This window comes from Rhinolophus hipposideros (assembly GCF_964194185.1).
Source record: "Rhinolophus hipposideros genome assembly, chromosome: 11".
Taxonomy (NCBI): domain Eukaryota; kingdom Metazoa; phylum Chordata; class Mammalia; order Chiroptera; family Rhinolophidae; genus Rhinolophus; species Rhinolophus hipposideros.
The window spans coordinates 75048672-75069505 of record NC_138057.1 but is presented as its reverse complement, the minus strand read 5'-3'; the positions used below and the strand labels follow the sequence as shown (position 1 = coordinate 75069505).

Below are 20834 nucleotides of genomic sequence, written 5' to 3'. Positions count from 1 at the left end.
AAACTGAGGCTGAGAGAGGTGAACACTTGCCTGAGTTGACACTATTAGTAAGGAGTGAAGTCAGAATTCAAACCCAGGTCTGTGGAATCCAAAATCTCATTTGTTTTCTTTCCAGTTTCTATCACATGGACAGTCTCAGAGACACCCTTCCCCTGCCTTTGTGCTTCGTAAATATGAAAGTAAGAGAAATTTACAGTAATTCTTCTTAGGTGCCAATGATTTGAGTTTCTTCAGTGCAGTGAGCATAATGCGGTGGTTCTGTGTTCAGGGACATTTCGTGCTTTTGTCCCGCTTTCCTATTTGGGACGCAGAATCTGCAGTGTTGGCTGCAGTCCCCTAGGCTTGCCCTCAGCCCATTGCACGTGGCCGTCTCATCCCCACCATTTATTGAGCATCTGTCTGTGCAGGGGATGAGCTAGGTGCTACATCCATACCATCTCAGTGCCTCTGTAATTAGAGAGAGGAAAGGCTAAAAGGCTAAAATCCTTAACAGGATGGAAGGAAGCTGAGGCTAATGGGATTATATGGTTTAGCTAAAGGCACAGACCCTTTATCTTGCTTCAGGGTCCAGGTCTTTTCTATTACATCCTATTTCCTCCTCCCATTCTTTTTCCCCCCCTTCTTCCGCCTTCTATCTCCTCTCCACCCCCCACCCAGCAGCTCACTGCAAGCTGCTGGCTGCCAGCTGCTCACGATGGCTGTCGGCCACTCACGGAGCCCACGGCAGCACACAGCAGCCCAGCTGCAGTGGGAGCCGTTGTTCACAATCTTAGCTGTAGAGGGCGCAGCTCACTGGCCCCTGTGGGAATCGAACTGACAACCTCGGTGTTAGGAGCACGGCGGCGCTCCAACCACCTGAACCACCGGGTTTGGCCCCCTCCTCCCGTTCTTAAAGAGTTTTCATAGAATGGACATGAGGGTAGATTTTTCTACAGAATAATCTGTAGCATACTTTGGTGTGTTGTCCCTACTGATTTTTCCCATTTCCTTTTTTTCCCCACTTCCTTTCCCTTTCGTTCTTTCTTTTCCTCCTTTCCTCCCTCCCTCCATTTCTCCCTTCCTCCATCTTTCCTTCCTCCTTCTCCCCCCGCCCTTCACATATCTAATGAAGTTTAAATACCAAGATTAGGAAACTACTTAATGTATTTCCTGAAGGAAATTGGATTCTTGAGATATTCCCATTTGATTTTTTTTTTCTGGCACTAAAAATTATCTTTAAGTTTGCTTTCAGAGGAATTACCATATTTTAAAATACGCTACTAAAACAAGTTAGATTGAATTTCTATCAGTTTCAAAAAGAGTGAGCTCAGATTTTGAATAGAGCCTTTTAAATAATAGGATTTGGAAGTAGTTGCTTAATATCTGAGGTCAAGATAATGCCGTGACATATTTTGAGTTCTAAGGAAAGAAAGCCTGTTTGACCTAACACCCTACTTATTCCTAACCCAGATAACTAAAACCAACTTTCTTATTCATTCTGTGAGCTGTGTTGGTGAAACCTCTTCTGTTTGCACCTGGAGGGTTGCGCTTTATTCCTTTGTTGTTTCATTGTTTCCTTTAGGGTGAGGAAGAATAATTAAGAAGAACATCTTTTCTGAGCAGCTGGAATCAAATTCCAGCTGACTGCAGCACCTGCGAAGATGGCACCTCTGCCTCTGGGTGGCAGGGTGGGATGCCAGCCGCGGAGCCTGCGACAATGGGCTCCAAAGTGCAGAGACGCGGCCATGCCGCACCACTCCTGTCCTTCTGTGAGCTTCAGATGGCAGTAGTACCAGTGAATGCAAAGTGTCTGTTTTAGACTAATTAGAGGGATGATTTGTGAAACGGTGGCTATTTATTTAATTAATCACCAGCACAAAGCCATAAAACCCATATTTTAAAAATCCCTGTTAGTTTGCCATGTGGTTAATAGATTGGGGCACATTAAAAAGTGACATGGTGATGTATTAAAAATGTTCCACCTAAGGATCCTTCAGGAAGGAACGGAAGCTGTCTGCTTTCAGATGCTCAAGTGTAACCTGCCAGGATTTGACCTGTCTGAGGTTTTAATATTTGTAAAGACATTTATCTTTTGAAGAACATCTTCATTAGGACATCTTGAGATTCTTGGAATGCTTCAAAATATAAAAATGTAGAATAAGTTTTAAAATTACATTAAAGTTAATTTTGTTACATTTTCTCTTAACAATGAGGAACTATATATATTTTCCCATTAAATTATACTATGTTTACTAAGCATAGCAGTATCATAACATAGGTTATTCTTTTCCATTTTGGGGTAAGGGAGTCATTTAATCAATTAAATAATAAATGCAATAGCATTTTTGTTGCAGCTATCAGGATTGCATTTTATTCTGCCCTCGTATTACTTTTTATTGAATGAGCACAAGGATGACTGCTATACTTGCTCAGTTTCAACCCAGGTGAATCGCCATTTTTGGATAGTAAGAATAAAGATAGAATTGACTTATTCAAGAGATGACACTGGCGTTAGAAATAAGAAGAAAAGGCTTAGATTGTAGCAAATAATAATTTTTACACAAACTTGTAGTTGATTTTCAGTATACATAAATGTGTATGTGCAGGTCATCTTGCGTTTTAATAGTATTTGAAGCTAAATTGGTATGGTATGTCTGTGATTCACTCTTTTTTGTTAAAAAAAAAATTCTGAATGTTTCTGCTAACCAGTCCCCCCCCCCCAAATTTAAGATCATGTATGAAAATTGCTCAGGTGGATGCTTAGAAGGAAATTGTCCAGCTCTTAGGCTTGTGCTTCTCTGCTGTGTTGTATAATTACCTGCTCTGTTAGAAGGGGAGCTGGAATAAAACATGAGTATGTTAATGCCGCCCGGAGCTGCTGTGGTGGTGATGATTACAATGCAGATAAAGCATTTCTCATAACTGCCGTTACCTACTGGAGCCTTTGAAACATCTGGCCCTTTAATTGAAAAATAGTGTGGTGCTGCGCGAGGCAGACATGCTAAGTGAAGTCACTAATTTAGAATACAAAAATATAATTGATAAAGTGTTTTATTTACATTGTATTTAAATATTCATACTTTGTTATGCTTTGTATAACAGGGAATTACTGGGTTAAATTTTCATGAACATAGACAGTTTAAATGAGATAAATTAAGTGAAAATGTTAATGGAATTTTACAGTGGAACCAGAAAACTGTTTACTCGGGCATGATGTGTACTTTTGTATCTTTTGGGCCTTTTAGGGAAGCAAATAGGTTAGGTCTTATTCTTTGGGTTTTGTATTTTAGAAGAAATAAGCATCACTTGGTAACATCATTGCATTTCATTCTTGTTATTGCTATCATATCTTGTTATTTAGTTAAAAAAATAAAATGTTTCTTGGCATAATGGTAAATGGCTCTAATGGCAACATTATCGCCCAATAAACCAAAGCCTTCCCCACCTCTCCGGGGCAGGTTATCAGAGCCTGCCCAGGAGAGCAGAGGAGCTGGTGAAGGGCGTGCAATTAACCTTTGTCCTGCATTTGCAGCAGGGGAACTGACCTAGCAGCCTTCCGAGGAAATCCAATTTAATTTAAAATGAATTTGAAAAGACAAATTAGCCATATCTATTTTAATAAGATAAAGTCCCGATTCTCCCTGTGTCTGGTTTAGTTAGAACCTCAGAGGAGATTGGACTAAGACTGAGGATGAACAGGAGGGAAATAATGCCAGGGGACTGACGAGAAACCCGGGAGACCTGGTACCCGAGTGACTTGTCCGTTTCTGCAAGTGAGCAGGTTTCATGCTGCCTGTTTCCGGAGAGGTGCCACCTGCGATGGGCCTTTGTCTAACTCAGACCTTTTGCTTTTGTTGGAGCTTGATGCTATGGTGATGTCATACGCTTCTTTCTTGCCTGTCTCTCCAAGGACCAAATTGTTATTTTCCTCCTTTGTCATTATCAAAGCACATTAGGGTACTGCCACATGGATAGCCACATTTAGTAACAGATACACCTCACAATTATTGATGAGATTCTTAACCCAACAGTGAGGATTCTCTGGGGCCGGCGAGTTGGTATTTGACCACTGCTTTTGGAAAACTGAAGCAGAGGATTCTGCCTACTCTTCAAGGAGCGACTCACTGGTCCCTTATGTTTTTATCTCTGAAACATAGTCAGAGAGGGTTTATTGAGCCCCTTCTATGTGCCCAAGACCAAGGAAATCTGAAACGGTTTCTGCTTCTGTCTGTACGAGAGGTAGCTCCTGCTGGAAGCAGTTACCTAGTGTCCCCTTTCAGTACCAGTGGTCCCTGCAGAGTTTCAGTGTGTGGGGACAGGCCAGGCTGCAGGGGAGGAGCAGCTCAGACCTTCCTCTGGGTCTCAGCCTGAGGGATGTGTGACCTACAGACCTGGATTCCCAGTTTTGAAACACTGGCTGTAACGTGATCTTTCCTAGATACTCAGGCCTCCCCACGACTTATTTGTTGAGAAGGTACTTTCCTTGAAAGGATAGGTGTGGTTTTACAGTTGGTCAGACCTGGGCTAGAATCTTGATCACCCCCCCTAGTTGAGAGATTTGGAGCAGCCTACTTAATGAACTTCTCGTTCATTCCTCAGCTTTAAAAGGGAGTGAGCGATCCTCATAGGACTGTTGGGCACATTAAATCACAGAATGTACGAAAAGAACTTGGACCCTGGTAAGTGCCCAGTAAATGGCAGCCAGCAGTAGTGACCTGCCAGTTGCAGAGAGAGCTGTGTGCAAACACAAAGGGCTGTGTACAGAGGACTGTGCCTGGTGTCACCTCCCCCCAAGGCTGTCAGCTCTATAGCTCCTGGCTTTACTTTGTATTGCTAAGCTGATTCCCTAGTTGAGCAGTGTGACGCACAGAGCTTTTTTTTTTTTTTTTAAAGTACTCAGTACTGACAGTTGTATCTAATGGATCCTGTTTTCACCTATTTTAAAAATAAAGTTTTCTGCCACTTAACAACTTTCTTTTTCTTTTATTGTGTCTGGGAGACATGTAGGATAAAGGCCTGATGGTCAGACTTTTTGGACTGCTTCTCAATTGTAAATTTTGCATATAGTTAGAAATGATTCTTCCCAACAGGAAGTATTGTTCCAGATATATAATAATTTAGCTCTTCTTTATCTTGCTGCCATTTGTATTTCAACAAGTATTTGCAAACTATTAAGTGGAAACTTTCTCAGTTGGCTCTTTGCAGTTGTTTCATTTTCCTAATGTAAATATGTATATATATATATATAATATGTATATATGACATATATATATTTTCTGTTGCAGACAAGTATCTTTCTTTGTCACCAGAGCTGTAGGTTCTTTGTGTGGCCTTTTCTTATACAGAAGAATGCCTATCTTAGCAATTTCACATATGCATTTTGAGGATGAAAGTGAATGTCATAATTGGAGAAATGTAAAGCTATTTATTTCCATTTTGTCTGATGTTTTTACATTGTTTACTAGGAGATGCGTCAGGGACTTGAATTAATTATAATTACTATAGAGACATACACTGATTAAGCAAAGAAAGTAGTAAGCCATTTGTGCCAAGGCTATCTAATTAAATTCTAACTTTGGATAAGTTAGATGTGCATGAAAGATTAATTTTAAGAGGTTTTTATGACTTACTAAATAATGATTCAGTAAAATTTTTGAATTATATCATCAAGGAACATTGAATTTTAAAGTGATAATACAGTCAGGAACCTACTACTGCATAGAAATTTGTGGGTTTTTAAAAACTGTTCAAAATCAAGGATGTAGAATATAATTTTAAGGTGCATATTGATATTTAATTTTTTTGTAATATTTAATCAACTGAAATCCTACAAGGAATGAACGATATATGCACTTGAATGATTTCCTTCAATATGTATACAATTTTATATTCTCAAATACTATCTCGGGATTCTCACTGCCTATCTCTGGAATCAAATTGTCCTTGGGGTAGTTGGAGGGCTGTACCAAATTTTCCATATAATTTAGGAGGATGATAATGGCTGTACTGTAACCTTTTCTAGAGATACATCATCTAGTAATGGAGCCAAGTATACAGTCTCCATTGAGTTTTAATTTTAAAAGTTCATATTAAATCTTAAAAAGACTCATTATATTACGATAATTGATAGAGTTTAAAACATGTAATTCTTCTTTATGGTTTTAAAAAACCTATTTTTACTTTTAAAGCATATTGATTTTATTATATAAATGATTTAATAATGAAGAGGTCCCTGTAGTTACCCTAGGTGATGGGGCTTAGTTCATGCAAATTACCTTTCCCTGATATTATCATCATTATAGAAGCCATTGTTTGTATAATTAAATGTAAAGTGCTGTGTAACATTCATGATCTAAAGAATCCCACAATGGCTATGAAAATTCAAAGTGGACACTTTATATGCTATTATGCTTTAGGATGGCTGGATTGTGCTTGTGTGCAAGTACCTCCTGGTACGTGCTGTGACCATCCTGAGGCTGGATGAGAAGAGACTGCTTCGGCTCTTCCTCTCAGTAATTGAGACCTTTCCCTGTTGCCTCTGTTTCTCAATTTCATGTTTGTCTGAAGGAACATTTTGTCCAAAGATCTGCCTGGTCTTTGCAACAGCTTAAGTTAACAATAAGAGATAATTGACGTAGTATATGCAGTTCACAGAGCATTTTGAAATGCTTTATTTTTACTTTATACACCCTGTCATTCTTTTGAGGTGATGGTGTCATTTCTGTTTCATGGTGGAAGAAATTCACTTTCAGAGAGGTTATGGGCTTGCCCAAGGTTACACAGCCAATGGCCGGCAGGGCCAGGGTCCAGACCGGTTCCGTACACTCTGCAGAGAGGTAGCCAACAAATATAACCCATGATGGTGAAAACTGACAGTATCAGGAAACACTTCCTGAATTTAAGATTTGGAGAAAATGGTTGTTATTCCTGACGCAGTATGGGCAGGCTTTCATTGTTTTCCTTCACACTACCCCCTCCCTCTTTTTTTGTAAAATTTCTTGTATTTGAACATGAATGATTCCTGGTTTTTCAGCTGATATCTTGTAACAAAAGAACTATTTGAGGCTATTACTCAAACTTCATTTGATAACAATTAGATTGTTTAAACCAATAGCTCTAGACATTTTATTTTTTTCAAAAGTAGAAGACTAAGAGCATCAGAATGTGGAGGGTTTATTTTAAATAGAGAAACCCTTTCCTGAGAGCAATAACTAACTCCTTTTCATGTTTTGGGTCCAGAACTATAGATTTACATGTACCATGGATGTTATACAAAGAAAACTTAACAAAAATCACTAACCTAAGAAAAACTTAACGGAAATAATATTTTCTGTGCTGTGTTGTACTTGTGTTGTAGTTTGGGTCATTCCACGGTGTTAGTAGCTGAATGACTTTGTTTGAGGTTCTCCGCTATATGACGGGGTGTATGGATGTGGAAGTGGGTTGGTTCCATATTTCTGGGGACTAGAACTAAGATCAGTGGGTAAAATCTGCCCACTGGAAACCTCAGTGGAAATAATTGTGTTTTAGTCATCAAAATTATTTGCCCAAAGACTAAAGCAAAGGGTCTGCTTCAGAAGGTGGCAGGGACCTCATCAGTGGAGATATTCAGGAGAGGTTGTAGCACAGCCGTTTGTAGAAAATGTTTTAAAAGAGATGACCTTTAAAATTCCTTGCAGTTTTCAAAGTCTATGAATGGCAGCAAAGTTGTTTTTTTGTTTTTAACTCTATAAATGTAACAAAGTAGAAAAAAAGTAGGAAAAAAAGGAAATGTATTAAACAACCACATTTCTTGAGCATTTACTGTGTGGACTAGTGACAAAAGTGCTTTACAGGAATAGATAGTCTTATTGAATCCTTTCAACAAGCCCATGAGGAGGTACTTGTATAACCCACTATTTCCATCCGGAAATAGTAACTCAGAGAGGTCACGATTGTCCAAGGACACACAGTAAGTGGCATTGTCGAGAATTGAACCCAGGTCTTTCTGACTACACCACTTACGCTTTTAATGCCACACTGCACTGCCTCGCTGGCTCCTAGTAATATAATAAGGATCCTGGAGGTACCCGGATCAGAACTTGACCTTGTTAAAGAAAGAGTGACAGTTGACGTTCTTAATAATAAAAGCTTAATGGAACCAAGGTTGATGATTCAGAGGAAATTAATGAGATTTTGTCAATTTTATTTTAAACTTAACTTGTCAGAAAGTACAGTGTCCAGTGACAAACTGTAGAAATGTTTTTGACAAATTAACTTGACTACAGGTGCCAGATCAGGGAAATGTTAATTTAATAGCCTTTAAGTGTTCCAGATTTATTGAGGGTTAAGATAGCACTACAGAGCTAAGCCCCTAGCTCTGAATGGATCTGTCATAGAATTTTATACAAAATCTATTCATAAATTCAGTGCTACCATTTTGATTGTTAAAAAGTGATTTTTTCCTCTAAGCCCATAAAGCCAGCATTTACTCAGAGCTCCGATCCGGTGTTTGGGTTTTCTTATCCTCCCCACGTAGACCCTCTTCATTTCTCATAGTGTATTAAACCTGGCTTGGACCAGATTTAGGCCAGATTTTGTGTGAAATCGTTACTCTAATCAAATGAAGTCCCTGATTCGTTGTCAGAATGATGATAATTTGAGACCCCTGTGCCAAGTCTGGATACCACGTTATTAAAGACCACGTTGTAGAGTACAGCATCCTTTGGTCCTCGCTGAGGGAGCAGGGAGGAAGGCACTGGCAGAATGGAACTGAAGCCATTCCTTTAAGAGAGTTTTAACTTTTGAAGGCTACAGATAACCCTTTCATCAATTTGCATCATTACGTTGTCTGGATACACTGATGTATTTATTTCTGCATTAAAATTACATATGATGATCTGCTTGTGCAGTTGTGACTAATGGAATAATGTCGCCTGCTTTTTGTCTCTTTAATTGCAGAAGCCAAGCTGTCTATCCTTTCTCTGTTTCTTCCCCTTGACAGAGAAATTGAACACTTAGCAACAGTTCTGAGATCTGATACTCAATTTATTACTGACAAACCCTGATGTTAAGTCGAGCTGCTGACTGATCCTTCCTTCACTCCTTCAGCCTTAGTTCAGCTAACTGATTGTATGTGGACATTTCTTACTTCAAGCGTATTTTGAACTGAATGTCAAAACTATTGCTTTTCAGAGACTACCAGGTGCATAATTTTGAAATTTTGTGATAGGCAGCAAAATGCGTATTGTTTTAATTACTGAGATCAGATAGGAAAAACTCTGGTATAGATGTAATGTTTTAATTCATCATCATGTTCAAATTCTACATGTCTCAATCCTGTACGTGTTCAGATTCTATGTACTAGGAGTTATTTAAATTTTGTAAGTTTTTACATTTTATAAGTTAATTATTAATTGGCTGACCTGTGGTTCATAGTGTTGATATTTCCTGATTGGTGTAAAGACATTTTTCAGAAGAGTGAACTTTTTGTGGTATATATCACAAGCCACAAAACATTTATACTCTTTGACCCAATAATCTGCTTTTAGGAATATGTGCACAAACACTGATGTGAGAAAATGTGTATGAGATTATTCATGATAGTGAAACACTAGAAATAATGTACATATTTAACAATGAGGGAAGAGATGGATAGGATCACTACATGCTATGATATAATACAGGAGTTGAAAATCACATTTTAAAAGAAAATTGCTCATTCCATCGATGTGTACATTTTTTGATGAGTGACTGTGTGCCAGGCGTTTTATATACATCTTACATACTTTTCCAAGTAAGCAAATGGAGGTTCTGAGTCATGTAGTTAGTTGCCCGACGCTAAGATCTAACAGCTAAGGAAATGGCAGAGTCTGGATTCAAACCTGGTTCTGGCTGACCCCAAATCTGTGCTCTTCACTACTGCTTCATATACTTTAGCAATGCTATTTTGGGACCGGATTGTGAAGGGTATTAACTGTCAGGTGAAGGAGTTGGAAAGCTGGCCCTGGGGGAAGCCATCATATATTTCTGAGCAGGTGACTGGCATGGTCAGTGATTTGAGGAAAAGCGTGCTGATAGCAGTAAGGAGTTGGACAGAGGAGATGTTTTAGAAAAAAGGAGTTAGAAGTCGGGAAACTGCTGCCGTGGTCTCCCTGAGAGATGATGAAGCTTGAACTAGGGCCGGGGCAGTGAGGAGAAAGAGTTGCGAGGTATTTCAGAGGCATTTGGATGTGGATGAGACAGAAACAGGACTTAAGTTTCCTAGCTTGAGTGCCAGGGTAGGTGGTGAAGGCCTTCCCTGAGAAAGAATGTAGAATGAGAGACAAGCTGAGGAGGAAGCCAATGGATCTTCGACAAGTTGAGTGTGAGATCTGGACTACATTTGCAGAGCCATCTAGTCATGGAGAGGCCGTGTGATGTGAACTCAGGAGTCTAGTTGGTCTTCATGAATTGTATTTGTGTTTTGAGGAATAGTTTTGCTGCAGAAAGTACTTTTCTTTTTGTTCTAAAACCTGAATTGGGGGCATTCCTTGATTTAGGGGCTGCTCCTGGAGAGTGCTGTTCTACTCCAAATTTGTCAGCTCTTTGTGGGTTTATTACTTTTTATTTTCCTTTGGTAAAAATTACTTAACCTGCCATAGGAAGGTGTCTGAGTTATATTTTCAACTATTTTTTTTCCAACAGCCTGCCACAGCACCTGGCATATAGTGTGTTCTTAATAAATCTTGCTGGATGCCTTACCATAGTCTACATTTTCAAAATTGATCCTCTTTCTCCTACCTAAAACTCTGAAGCTCTGTGTGGTAGTTCTTTTTATCTTTTTTGTACATAATTACAATATTTACTATTCTGTTTCTAATTGTAAACGTAGTACATGTTCATTATATAAAATGCAGAAAATACAAAGCAGAAAATCAAAATCACTCATAATCTCATGTCTCAGAAGAACTCCTATTTACTTTTTTTGTGTATTGGTATAGTAGATATTTAAATACAGTAAGCATCCTTTCCTTGGGTTAATGGTTCTGTTGGGTGGAAGGGTAAATTTTTTTTCTAGGAGGCCTTTGTCAACCCCCTTTAGTCTGGATTGTTTCTGAGTTCTCACTACCGCCTGTCCTTGCCCCTCGTGAAGCTTTTATCACATTACACAATATAGACCTTCAGCAGATGGTGAATTTGATGAGGGGTCTGCATTGTGTCTCACTTGACTTTGGCTTCAGAGCCCAGCATGGTGTTTCAGTAGGTGTTTGTCGAATGCATGAGTGACTGAGAAAACTAGAATTAAACCGGTTTTCCGTATGTCTTTGTTGATCCCTTCTTTATGCTCTAATTATGCCTCCGTTTCCCTAAATTCATGTTGTGGAACACACAAAGTGCCATGCAGTGAAACTGTAGTATATGATCTTTGTTTATTACTAGTTGCTTTTTAATTGTTAGATGTTAGATGTTTGGAATATTGCTTGCCTTGATGTGTGATGAATACTTTTAATCCTTTGGTCACCTTATTCTTTCAATAAGTTAATTACTTTCTATTATGTTGATGGATTGTTTTATGTTTTAGATGATTCCCTCTAAATATTGCAACACAGGGACTATTAGATAGAGCTAACTGCCACCACCTTGAGTGTTTCAGAAGAGGCTCCTTATTAAAAAATATATAATTTCAGTGTTTGTGCAAGGCACTTTTTCCCACCATCAGTGCCTCAAGATGGAATTAGAAGATTAAAAAGATAAAGTGCTTTATTCATTTAATAAGTATCTACCATATTTATTCTCATAGTTTTCCCCATACTTGCCATTTCACTATGAAATAAAGAGGATAAAGGGATTCCTAGGAGTATCATTCCTAAACAGTGGTACCCTTCAGTCAGTTTGCAGTAGAAAGTTCTCTAGTCTCAGACCCTCTACCAGTTCTCCTTGGCCAGTGCCTCATAGCCGGCTCCTGCAGGAGGCTGCTTTAGGCAGCACTTTGGATTTGTTTGTGAGAAGAGGGAGGTGGAAATGGTTTCCAAGCCTTTGAAAGCAGGAATTCATTACATTTAGAATAACTTTAGGGAAAGAAGGCATTGATGTTGAAGGTAGGGGCTTTGGAGTCAGACACGAGTTTGAATTCTGCCCTTCTGCCTCGGTTATGGCGTCTTGAGCAGATGACTATAGCCTTATAAGCCTTGGTTTTCTCATCCGTAATAGGAGGGTAATGATAGAACCCTACCACTTACAGTTGTTGCGAGAATTGAATAATTTAGGCAAACATTTAGCAGAGTTTATTGAATAGCTCAAAATAAATATTAGCTCTTGTTATAATAATAACTATTATTATTAGGGTTTCTATAGCATCCATCTTTGGTCTCACGTGACCATGTAATAGGCTTTAGTAATAGAAGTGCGTCTGATTTTAAAACATAGGCCCTTTCTGGCGTACTGCTCTGCATTTCTAAAGCACTTTACAGTTTGTGAAGCACATTCACATTTGTCATCTCATTGAAGCTTTGTATCTTGAGATATTGTGATTCCTATCGTCGCTCAGCTCTAGTTCTTCTGAAGAAGGAGGAGAAATAAACAGAAATAAGAAGAGAGAGCAAAAAAAGGGTGATTAACACACTCCAGAAAGATTGCCCTTGTTTTAATTTTAACCCTTCGACTGCCTGATAAGGTCAAACACTTGCTGTTTAGAGATGTCTTTGCTAGTCATTGGAATTATTTCCAAGCTGAAAAAATGCATGGGTGTGTGTGTATGTGTATGTGTATGCACGCGCAGGGTTGTGTGCATGAGAGAGAGAGCATTGTGTGGGAGAATTGCTTTTTTATTATTTGCTTTATAACACAGAGACAGGACTCAGTAAAAAAAAACCACAAATCTGTGGATCTAATATTAGATGCTGGGTTAAATGACATGTGGAATTTCTCTAAAAATGTTGTTAAAACTGATTTTATGTATTTCCTTACTTTAGTTCTGATTTTTTTTTCCACCTTACCATGATAAAATTATAGTGTTGAAAATAGAACCGCTTGATGGCACAAATCCTTCCATCTCCATCCACCACCAGGAAACAGACCATAGAGGAAGGACAAAAGGGATCCATGGAGGAAACTAACATTTATTGAATTCCTACCTTGTGTCCTCATAGGCATTTGAGTCATTCATGCATCCATTCTGTAGTTCAACAGATTTCTTTCTTTTTTTTTTTTTTGGAGAGTCTTCTATGTGCCAGGCACAGTGCTAGTCGCCATTGTGTATCAAGCAATAAACAAAGCAGACAGTATAGGGCTCAACGGCCAGTGGGGAAGGCATACACTAAAGATGTACTTAAATAAATACATAATATCAAATTGTCAAGTGCTATGACGGAAATGAATTGGATATGTGTGAGAATAACTGGACAGGGCTTCTTCCTATAGGATTATCAGGGAAGGTCTCACATCATCCGAACCTTGAATCATAACAACAGTAATGATAACCCTCACAGTATAGGAGTCCTCTTATACTGCGTTTCCCTGAAAGTAAGCCGGAGCCAGACAATCAGCTCTAATTCGTCTTTTGGAGCAAAAATTAATAGAAGACCCGGTCTTATTTTACTGTAAGACCCGGTATAGTATAGTATAGTGTAGTGTAGTGTAGTGTAGTGTAGTATAGTATAAAATAATATAATATAATGTAATACAATATAATATACTGGGTCTTATAATAATTTTTGCTCCAAAAGACGCATTAGGGCTGATTGTCCGGCTAGGTCTTATTTTCGGGGAAACACGGTAGGTAGGTCCTGTCATCATCATTTTACATATGAGGAAGTAGAAGAACAGAGAGATTAAGAACCTGTCCAAGGGGGCCAGCCCGGTGGCTTAGGCGGTTAGAGCTCCGTGCTCCTAACTCCGAAGGCTGCCAGTTCGATTCCCACATGGGCCAGTGGGCTCTCAACCACAAGGTTGCCAGTTCAACTCCTCGAGTCCCACAAGGGATGGTGGGCTGCGCCCCCTGCAACTAGCAACTGCAACTGGACCTGGAGCTACTAAGACTGAAAGGACAACAACTTGACTTGGAAAAAAGTCCTGGAAGTACACACTGTTCCCCAATAAAGTCCTGTTCCCCTTCCCCAGTAAAATCTTTTGGAAAAAAAAAAGAAAAGAAAAAGAACCTGCCAAAGCCACACATTAGAAGATACAAAGATCATGAGAAAGAGCCTTCTAGATACAGTGAATAGTACCTTCTATGGTCTTAAAAGTGGGAGAAGCAGACAAGGTGCACACATATTAACAGTACTTCTAGAAGGTCAGTGTAGCTGGAGCACGATGAGCAGGTGGTGAAAATGGCAGTAGATGATGTGGGAGAGGTAGGCAGGGGTCAGATCACAAGTGGAGAGATTGACCTTTAATGAAATGAGTGGCACTCCAGCTAAGGGGGGAGGGGAAGAGGGAAAGAAGGTGGTTAAACCCAGATAAGTTTGTGAATTTAAAGATGGGATGATGAGAGTTCCTTTCTGAAAGTTCTTACTTTCTTAATGAAAAAATTTCCCATATTTTGGCAGTTGCATGAGTGTAGGGCAGGAGATGAAGTTCCATGAGGGCTCATGGGAAGTTTGAGGAGAGAAGCAAAAGTGTGTACTAGGGTCTTTGGTGGGTGCAGGTTGGACCGGAAAATGTAATAGGCTTGCTATGTAGTGGGAAGTGTCTGTCTGAGGTTTATCATCATGAATTTAAAGTAAAATCAATCTGTATAGTTACATGATTTTTCTCCAGTGATGTTTAGCTGGGAAATGAAAAGCATTGGGTTCATCCAAGATTGGTGTTCTGCCAGTTGAGTCCAATGGAGGAAGAGTGTTAAAGCTATATTTGCATAGGATGATTATAATGATGGATCATGTAATCTGGGGGGTGGTGTTGGGAAATAAGGGGGACTGATAGGTAATTGAAAGGTGGTGGGTCACTAGATTGTAGGTTGAAGAATTTGAGGGACAACTTGAAAAAAATGAGGTGAAAGTATATTAAAGTATATTCCATGAGTGGATGTTGTGATTTGAGATTTTGGAGTTGATGTAGATATCCGGTGTACCCACTACAATAAATGATAGAGGTGGATTAGATGGGAAGGCTTTGGGATGACATGGCCTCAGTATTGAGACACTTGGGTATTGGATGGATTATTCTTTTGGATGAAATTGCCAAAAATGATGACAGGAGTTGGGGTGCAAAAGAAGACTATGAGCAAAGAGCTCAATCAAGCCTTCAGTGAGCAAGGAAAATGCTTGGAAGGTTGATGAATAAAAGAAACAAATGAGGAGGACAGGGTGGTGTACTTGGGTCTCAAAGAAACAGGGGTTTTTGCAAGAAAGGAGAAGTAATAGTTTGAAAATCGTGGAGACAAAAATACTTACTCCACCTTCTAGACTTGAGGATTGGGGGTTAAAAAGGAAAAAGCAAAACATTGTTATGGACAGCAGAGGAAGCAATGTCCTTAATGACCAGCAGGTTTTGATTAAGGCAGAGAGGTGCAGGGAATTTTTCGAAAAAGAAATGATGATTTATGGAAGTTTGCTAATTAGTGCAGGCGTTCCAGAGGGCAGTGGAAGGTTCAGGAAGGAGGAAGGCTGGCTATGTGGGAGGGATTGGGGATAAACAGAGCAGTGTGGTTTGGTGGTTAGGGCAGTAATGGAAGACCAGGAACACTTGAACTTCAGTGCCTATGACTGAAGTAAACAGGTGTACTGCATAATAGAATTTGTTCCCCATAGTTTCTGAGAAGGCAAGCCCTTGGTACCAGTGCTGCAGGTTGAAATTCTTCCTCAGAGAATGGCAGCTTCCCGTGCAGCTTTTCCCATGGTCTCAAGAAGCGAGACAGCAGTTTTCAGGGAGGGTAGCTGATGCCAAGGTCTAATGGTGACTTTTCCAAGGTCACACTGAATAAGTAGCAAAGCAAGTTTCCTGACACTACATATCAGGTCTGTGACCACTTTAATTTGTTTGTTTTAATTGTAGTGCTCATTTACCTTACTGCTGGCAGAAGTGGATGCATTAGGCCATTAGAAAATGAAAATTAAAGGAGGAAAAAAACCCTTAAAACTAGACAGTGTTTCCACTTTGGGACCATTCCAGGCTCATAAGCAGGTCTGGGCCAAAATAATGGAAATGGCTGCGCTGCACACAGGCCCCCGAGAGCAGTCATTGTGGCCCCCTAGGGTCTGCATGACCGTGACTGTGCTCCACCCTCATGCGTTGTACTCTGTCCACAGGGTCATGTAGGCACAACAGCAACCAAGAAGATCGACGTCTACCTCCCCCTGCACTCGAGCCAGGACAGACTGCTGCCAATGACCGTGGTGACGATGGCCAGCGCCAGGGTGCAGGACCTGATCGGGCTCATCTGTTGGCAGTACACAAGCGAAGGACGGGAGCCGAAGCTCAAGTAATCCTTCCTCTCTGACTGCTCTGGTTTCAGGCTGTCCCTGGGCCCAGTTGGTCTTTCTAAGCATTGGCCTGGGAACCAGCCGTCCACCTGATCAGGGCAGGTTTCTCACCAGGGCCTGTGTATCTCCAAGAATCTGCTTGTAAATACACCCGATAGCTTTGCGAATCCAGGCATGAGGAAATGCATTTTAGCAGTTTTCAAACCGTTTTGCGGTGCTCGCTGATAAATGTGGCGTGGGAGTTAGCGGGAGAGAACTAATGTTTATTGAGCACCTCCCATGAGGGGGCACCATGCTGGGCGTTTTGTACCTGATTTCTCCTTGAATTCTCCCAGCTCCCTGTGAGGTGAGCTTTATGATTCTCATTCTGCCTGGGAAGAAACTCGCAAGTCAGAGAGCTGTGACTTGCTGAAGGTTACACCACTGGGAGACGGCAGAGTCAGGATTTGATTCCTGGGCTGTTCGATGCCAAGGTTTTTGTATTATTTCCTTTCGTCTGAATTAAGTTTTTTTTGTTATCAGTCAATGGCTCAAACTTTCTTTCAATCACTAGGCTCTATTCCTCATTAAACAATTTTTTAAAATGTAGTGCTTGAAAGTCTATGTGTCATAACTTGAACGTAAAAGTGCTTTGCTGCGTTGGTTCTCTTAGGCTTACATTTCTTACCTGGCAGCACCCCCTTCTAGTTGTGTGTGCTCTTCCCAGCAATAATGTTTGAGAATCAGCAAAATGGAGTGGATGCCTTCATTTTGGGAATACATTCTCACGCAGACTTTCTCTTCTCCTATTGCCGGGGTTAGAATGGTCCAGTCTGTTTTGTTTTTCTTTAGATATGTTCAATTTGCACTAGACAGTTATTCTTTCGAGTTCTTATTGACATTGCCCTTCACTTTACCTTAATAAACTGTGGATAGAAATACAGTGTTTATTGCTCTTGTGGCAATAGAAAGCCTTTTTTACTAAAATGTCACCTAGGCTCAGAAAAGGGCTGGGTCAGCGCCTCTTCTGAAGGCGGAGCTATGGTTGTCCCTTTTCAGGGTGAAGTGGAAGCGAGAGAACAGGACGAGTGCTAGTGACTCGATACATGTTGTCTGAGTTAATCCTTAAAAGACTACTTAGCACAGGAACTGAAGCCTGGATCGGGGTAAAAGAACTGGCCCAGGGTTACGCAGCTAGTCACAGAGACAGGAGTGAACTGTGACACATTACAGGTGGGGAAACTAAAGCTTGCAGAGGCTAAGTGACTTTCCTAAATCACACAGTAAGTGGTAGAGCCTCCGACTCCAGAGCCTTAGCTCTTCACTATTACATTGTACTCCCTACCATGGAACTCTAGAAAGTGCTATGAAAATGTTTATTACAGGGCCCTGTGCTCTCTCTGGAAATACAGAAGTGAAAAAGGCAGTCATGCCATCAAGGAACTTACTGTCTAAGATCCATAGGCAATACTAATGCAGTACATTAGCAGTAAAATCGGGTTCTGAGGAGATCTGACCCCATTTTTGGTGGTGAAAGTGGAGTCGTGAAAAGCAACCTTGATTAAGTGACAGCTAAACTGAAACGTGAAGGAGAAGTAAGAAAATGTGATGCAGGTGGGTTGAGAGGAGGATTTTCTAAACAGGGAAAAGCATGGACTTCTGGTTATGAATTCATCCTTTAAATTCTATATTCTGCTTCAAATACATAGTAATGATAAATAAAATATGTTATTGACGTACTTGTACTTTAATAACAAGATAAAGATCCTTGTGGACGGGAGGTAGAACCAAGTACAGAAGTAGGCAGTGTGTGTGAAGAGTCAGTTCTTTTAGTGAACCTTCTGTGAGTTTACTGGTGTGTAAAAGACTGATTGTCCTCACGCTTCGGGGCCTGGGTGGTCAGAGCCCCCAGCCAGTATTTCTGGGCAGGGAACAGTCCCATTTCTTTATGCATGTGCCATACACATACTGTTATTTTCTAAGTGTACCGTGATGTCAGAAAGGAGAGGGAAATACTGCTGAGGACCAGAGGAACTTCATGCCTGGATGGGGACCAAAGGAAGTCTGACTGCTGAAACTTAGGAGCTCAGATGGGCCTGGCCTACCTATGAAAAGAAACAACAAAGCTGCCTAGGTCTGTGACTTGTTTAAAGTTGTGTTTCTGGGATGGCAGGGGAATGGAGACAGCAGTACGGCCAGGACCTGACCACGAAATGACTGGTTTTATGATAGCCCGTGTCACCAAAGGATAGGGACCCTAAGCAGCCACAGTAAGACCTGGTTCTAGACTAGAGGCCTCTGCTCGGATAAGGATGCAAGACGGTAGCAGTGTCTATAAAAGCACTGGATAGGGACGGTGAGAGAGGAAGGGAGGGGGAGAAGGAAAAAGAGATACAGCATTTCTGTTGAAGAAAAGCTACCGTGTTCCCCCCAAAATAAGACCTAGCCAGACAATCAGCTCTAATGCACTTTTTGGAGCAAAAAGTAATATAAGACCCTGTATTGTATTGTATTGTATTGTATTGTATTGTATTGTATTGTATTGTATTGTATTGTATTGTATTGTATTGTATTGTATTGTATTGTATTATATTATATTATATTATATTATATTATATTATATTATATTATATTATATTATACCCGGTCTTATAGTAAAATAAGACTGGGTCTTATATTAATTTTTTCTTCAAAAGACGCTTTAGAGCTGATTGTCCAGCCAGGTCTTATTTTCAGGAAAATAGGGTAACAAACTCAATTTCAAAGCAAACGAGTATTACTAGTACTAAGAAAGACAATAATCAGAATTCATTCCCAACAAAATATAATAAAGCAACCTGAAAATTAACTTCAAATAAGTATGTTTGAAATTATCAAAGAGATGAAGGAATAATTAACATCCATGGTAAACTTTTAGGAAATTGTGAAACAAAACTGAGCAGGTGAGAATCAAGAGGTGAGTTTACAAAAGAACCGATTAAAAGTACTGGTAATATAAAATGCAGTTATTAAAGTTAAAAAAAAAAAAAAAAGTATGGGGTGCCGGCCCGGTGGCTCAGGCGGTTGGAGCTCCGGTGCTCCTAACTCTGAAGGCAGCCGATTCGATTCCCAATTGGGCCAGTGGGCTCTCAACCACAAGGTTGCCAGTTCAACTCCCGCAAGGGATGGTGGGCAGCGCCCCTGCAACTAAAGATTGAACTTGGCACCTGGAGCTGAGCTGCCGCTGAGCTCCCAGATGGCTCAGTTGGTTGGAGTGCGTCCTCTCAACCACAAGGTTGCAGGTTTGACTCCCTCAAGGGATGGTGGGCTGCACCCCCTGCAACTAGCAATGGCAACTGGATGTGGAGCTGAGCAGCACTCTCCACAACTAAGACTGAAAGGACAACAACTTGACTTGGAAAAAAAGTCCTGGAAGTACACACTGTTCCCCAATAAAGTCCTGTTCCCCTTCCCCAATAAAATTAAAAAAAAAAAGTATGGGATAAATTCTAGACTGGGCACAGTTAAAGAGAGAGTGAGTTGATAGATGGTACTAATAAATTTCAGCTAGGATGTAACACAAAGAGATATAAAGAAGGAAAGATGAGTAAGAGACATGGAGGAAAGATTGAAAGCCTCCCATGTGTGAATTAGAGAATGGAGGGAATAGCAGAGAAACAATATTTGAACAGATAATGCCAGAGAATTTCCCAGAATTGAAAATAGATATGAGCGAGTCTTTGTATTAAAAACACATACAAATTAAATGAAGGAAGGAGAGTCTTTTTTAATAAATGGGGCTGGAGCAATTGGACATTCATAAGCCAAAAGAAATCAACTGCACCTTAAACGTCATACCTTGTATAAAATTAATTCAGAATGGATTGTGACTTCCATGTAAAATCGTAAAACTTTTAGTAGAAAACAGGGGAGAAAATCTTTGGGACCAAGGGCTACATGAAGGGTTCTTATACATGACACTAAAAGCATGACCCATAAAAGAAAAAGATAAACTGGACTGCATCAAAATTAAAACCTTTTGCTCGCCACATGACCTTTCTTTCTTTCCTTCCCAGTCCCAAAGCCGAGAGGCAACCATTCTGCCTTCTTTCCCATGGGTAAGAGTCTTCAGCTGCACCTGGCCAGGGGTATAGAAGTTGCGGGAGGGGTTGGGCCAGTGGCACTGCGTCAAACAGTAGAATTTAAGGCAAAAACATGTCCATAGGGATATTTAGTTTAATTTTACATTACATACATAATGTAAAGGAATAGCCCACCAACAGAATATAATAATTCTGACTATGTATCTAGCAACATTCCTATCAGAAACTGGTAAATGAAGCAGACCCAAAATTAGTAAGGAGAAGGAAGATTCAACCAATTTGATTAGCAATTCTGAACCCCCAAAATAGAGATTATTTCTTGTACTAGTTTGTAAGCTTCTGAAGCTGAGTACATCTTACTGAGATTTACATTCCTGGAGTATATCTATCTAGCATGTTGACATTTTTTTCT

The 20834-nt window shown here is 40.1% G+C and overlaps 1 protein-coding gene across 11 annotated transcripts in view; it reads left to right on the top strand.

Moving 5' to 3' along the window:
- Positions 1 to 20834, top strand: part of MAPKAP1 (MAPK associated protein 1) — a 217820-nt gene that overhangs the window by 77725 nt on the left and 119261 nt on the right. For all 11 annotated transcript variants that reach the window (XM_081066335.1, XM_081066328.1, XM_081066331.1 and 8 more), the window contains one exon: positions 16188 to 16360. In XM_081066335.1, the coding sequence (XP_080922461.1) occupies positions 16188 to 16360 (173 nt within the window). The remainder of the gene's footprint in view (positions 1 to 16187; positions 16361 to 20834) is intronic.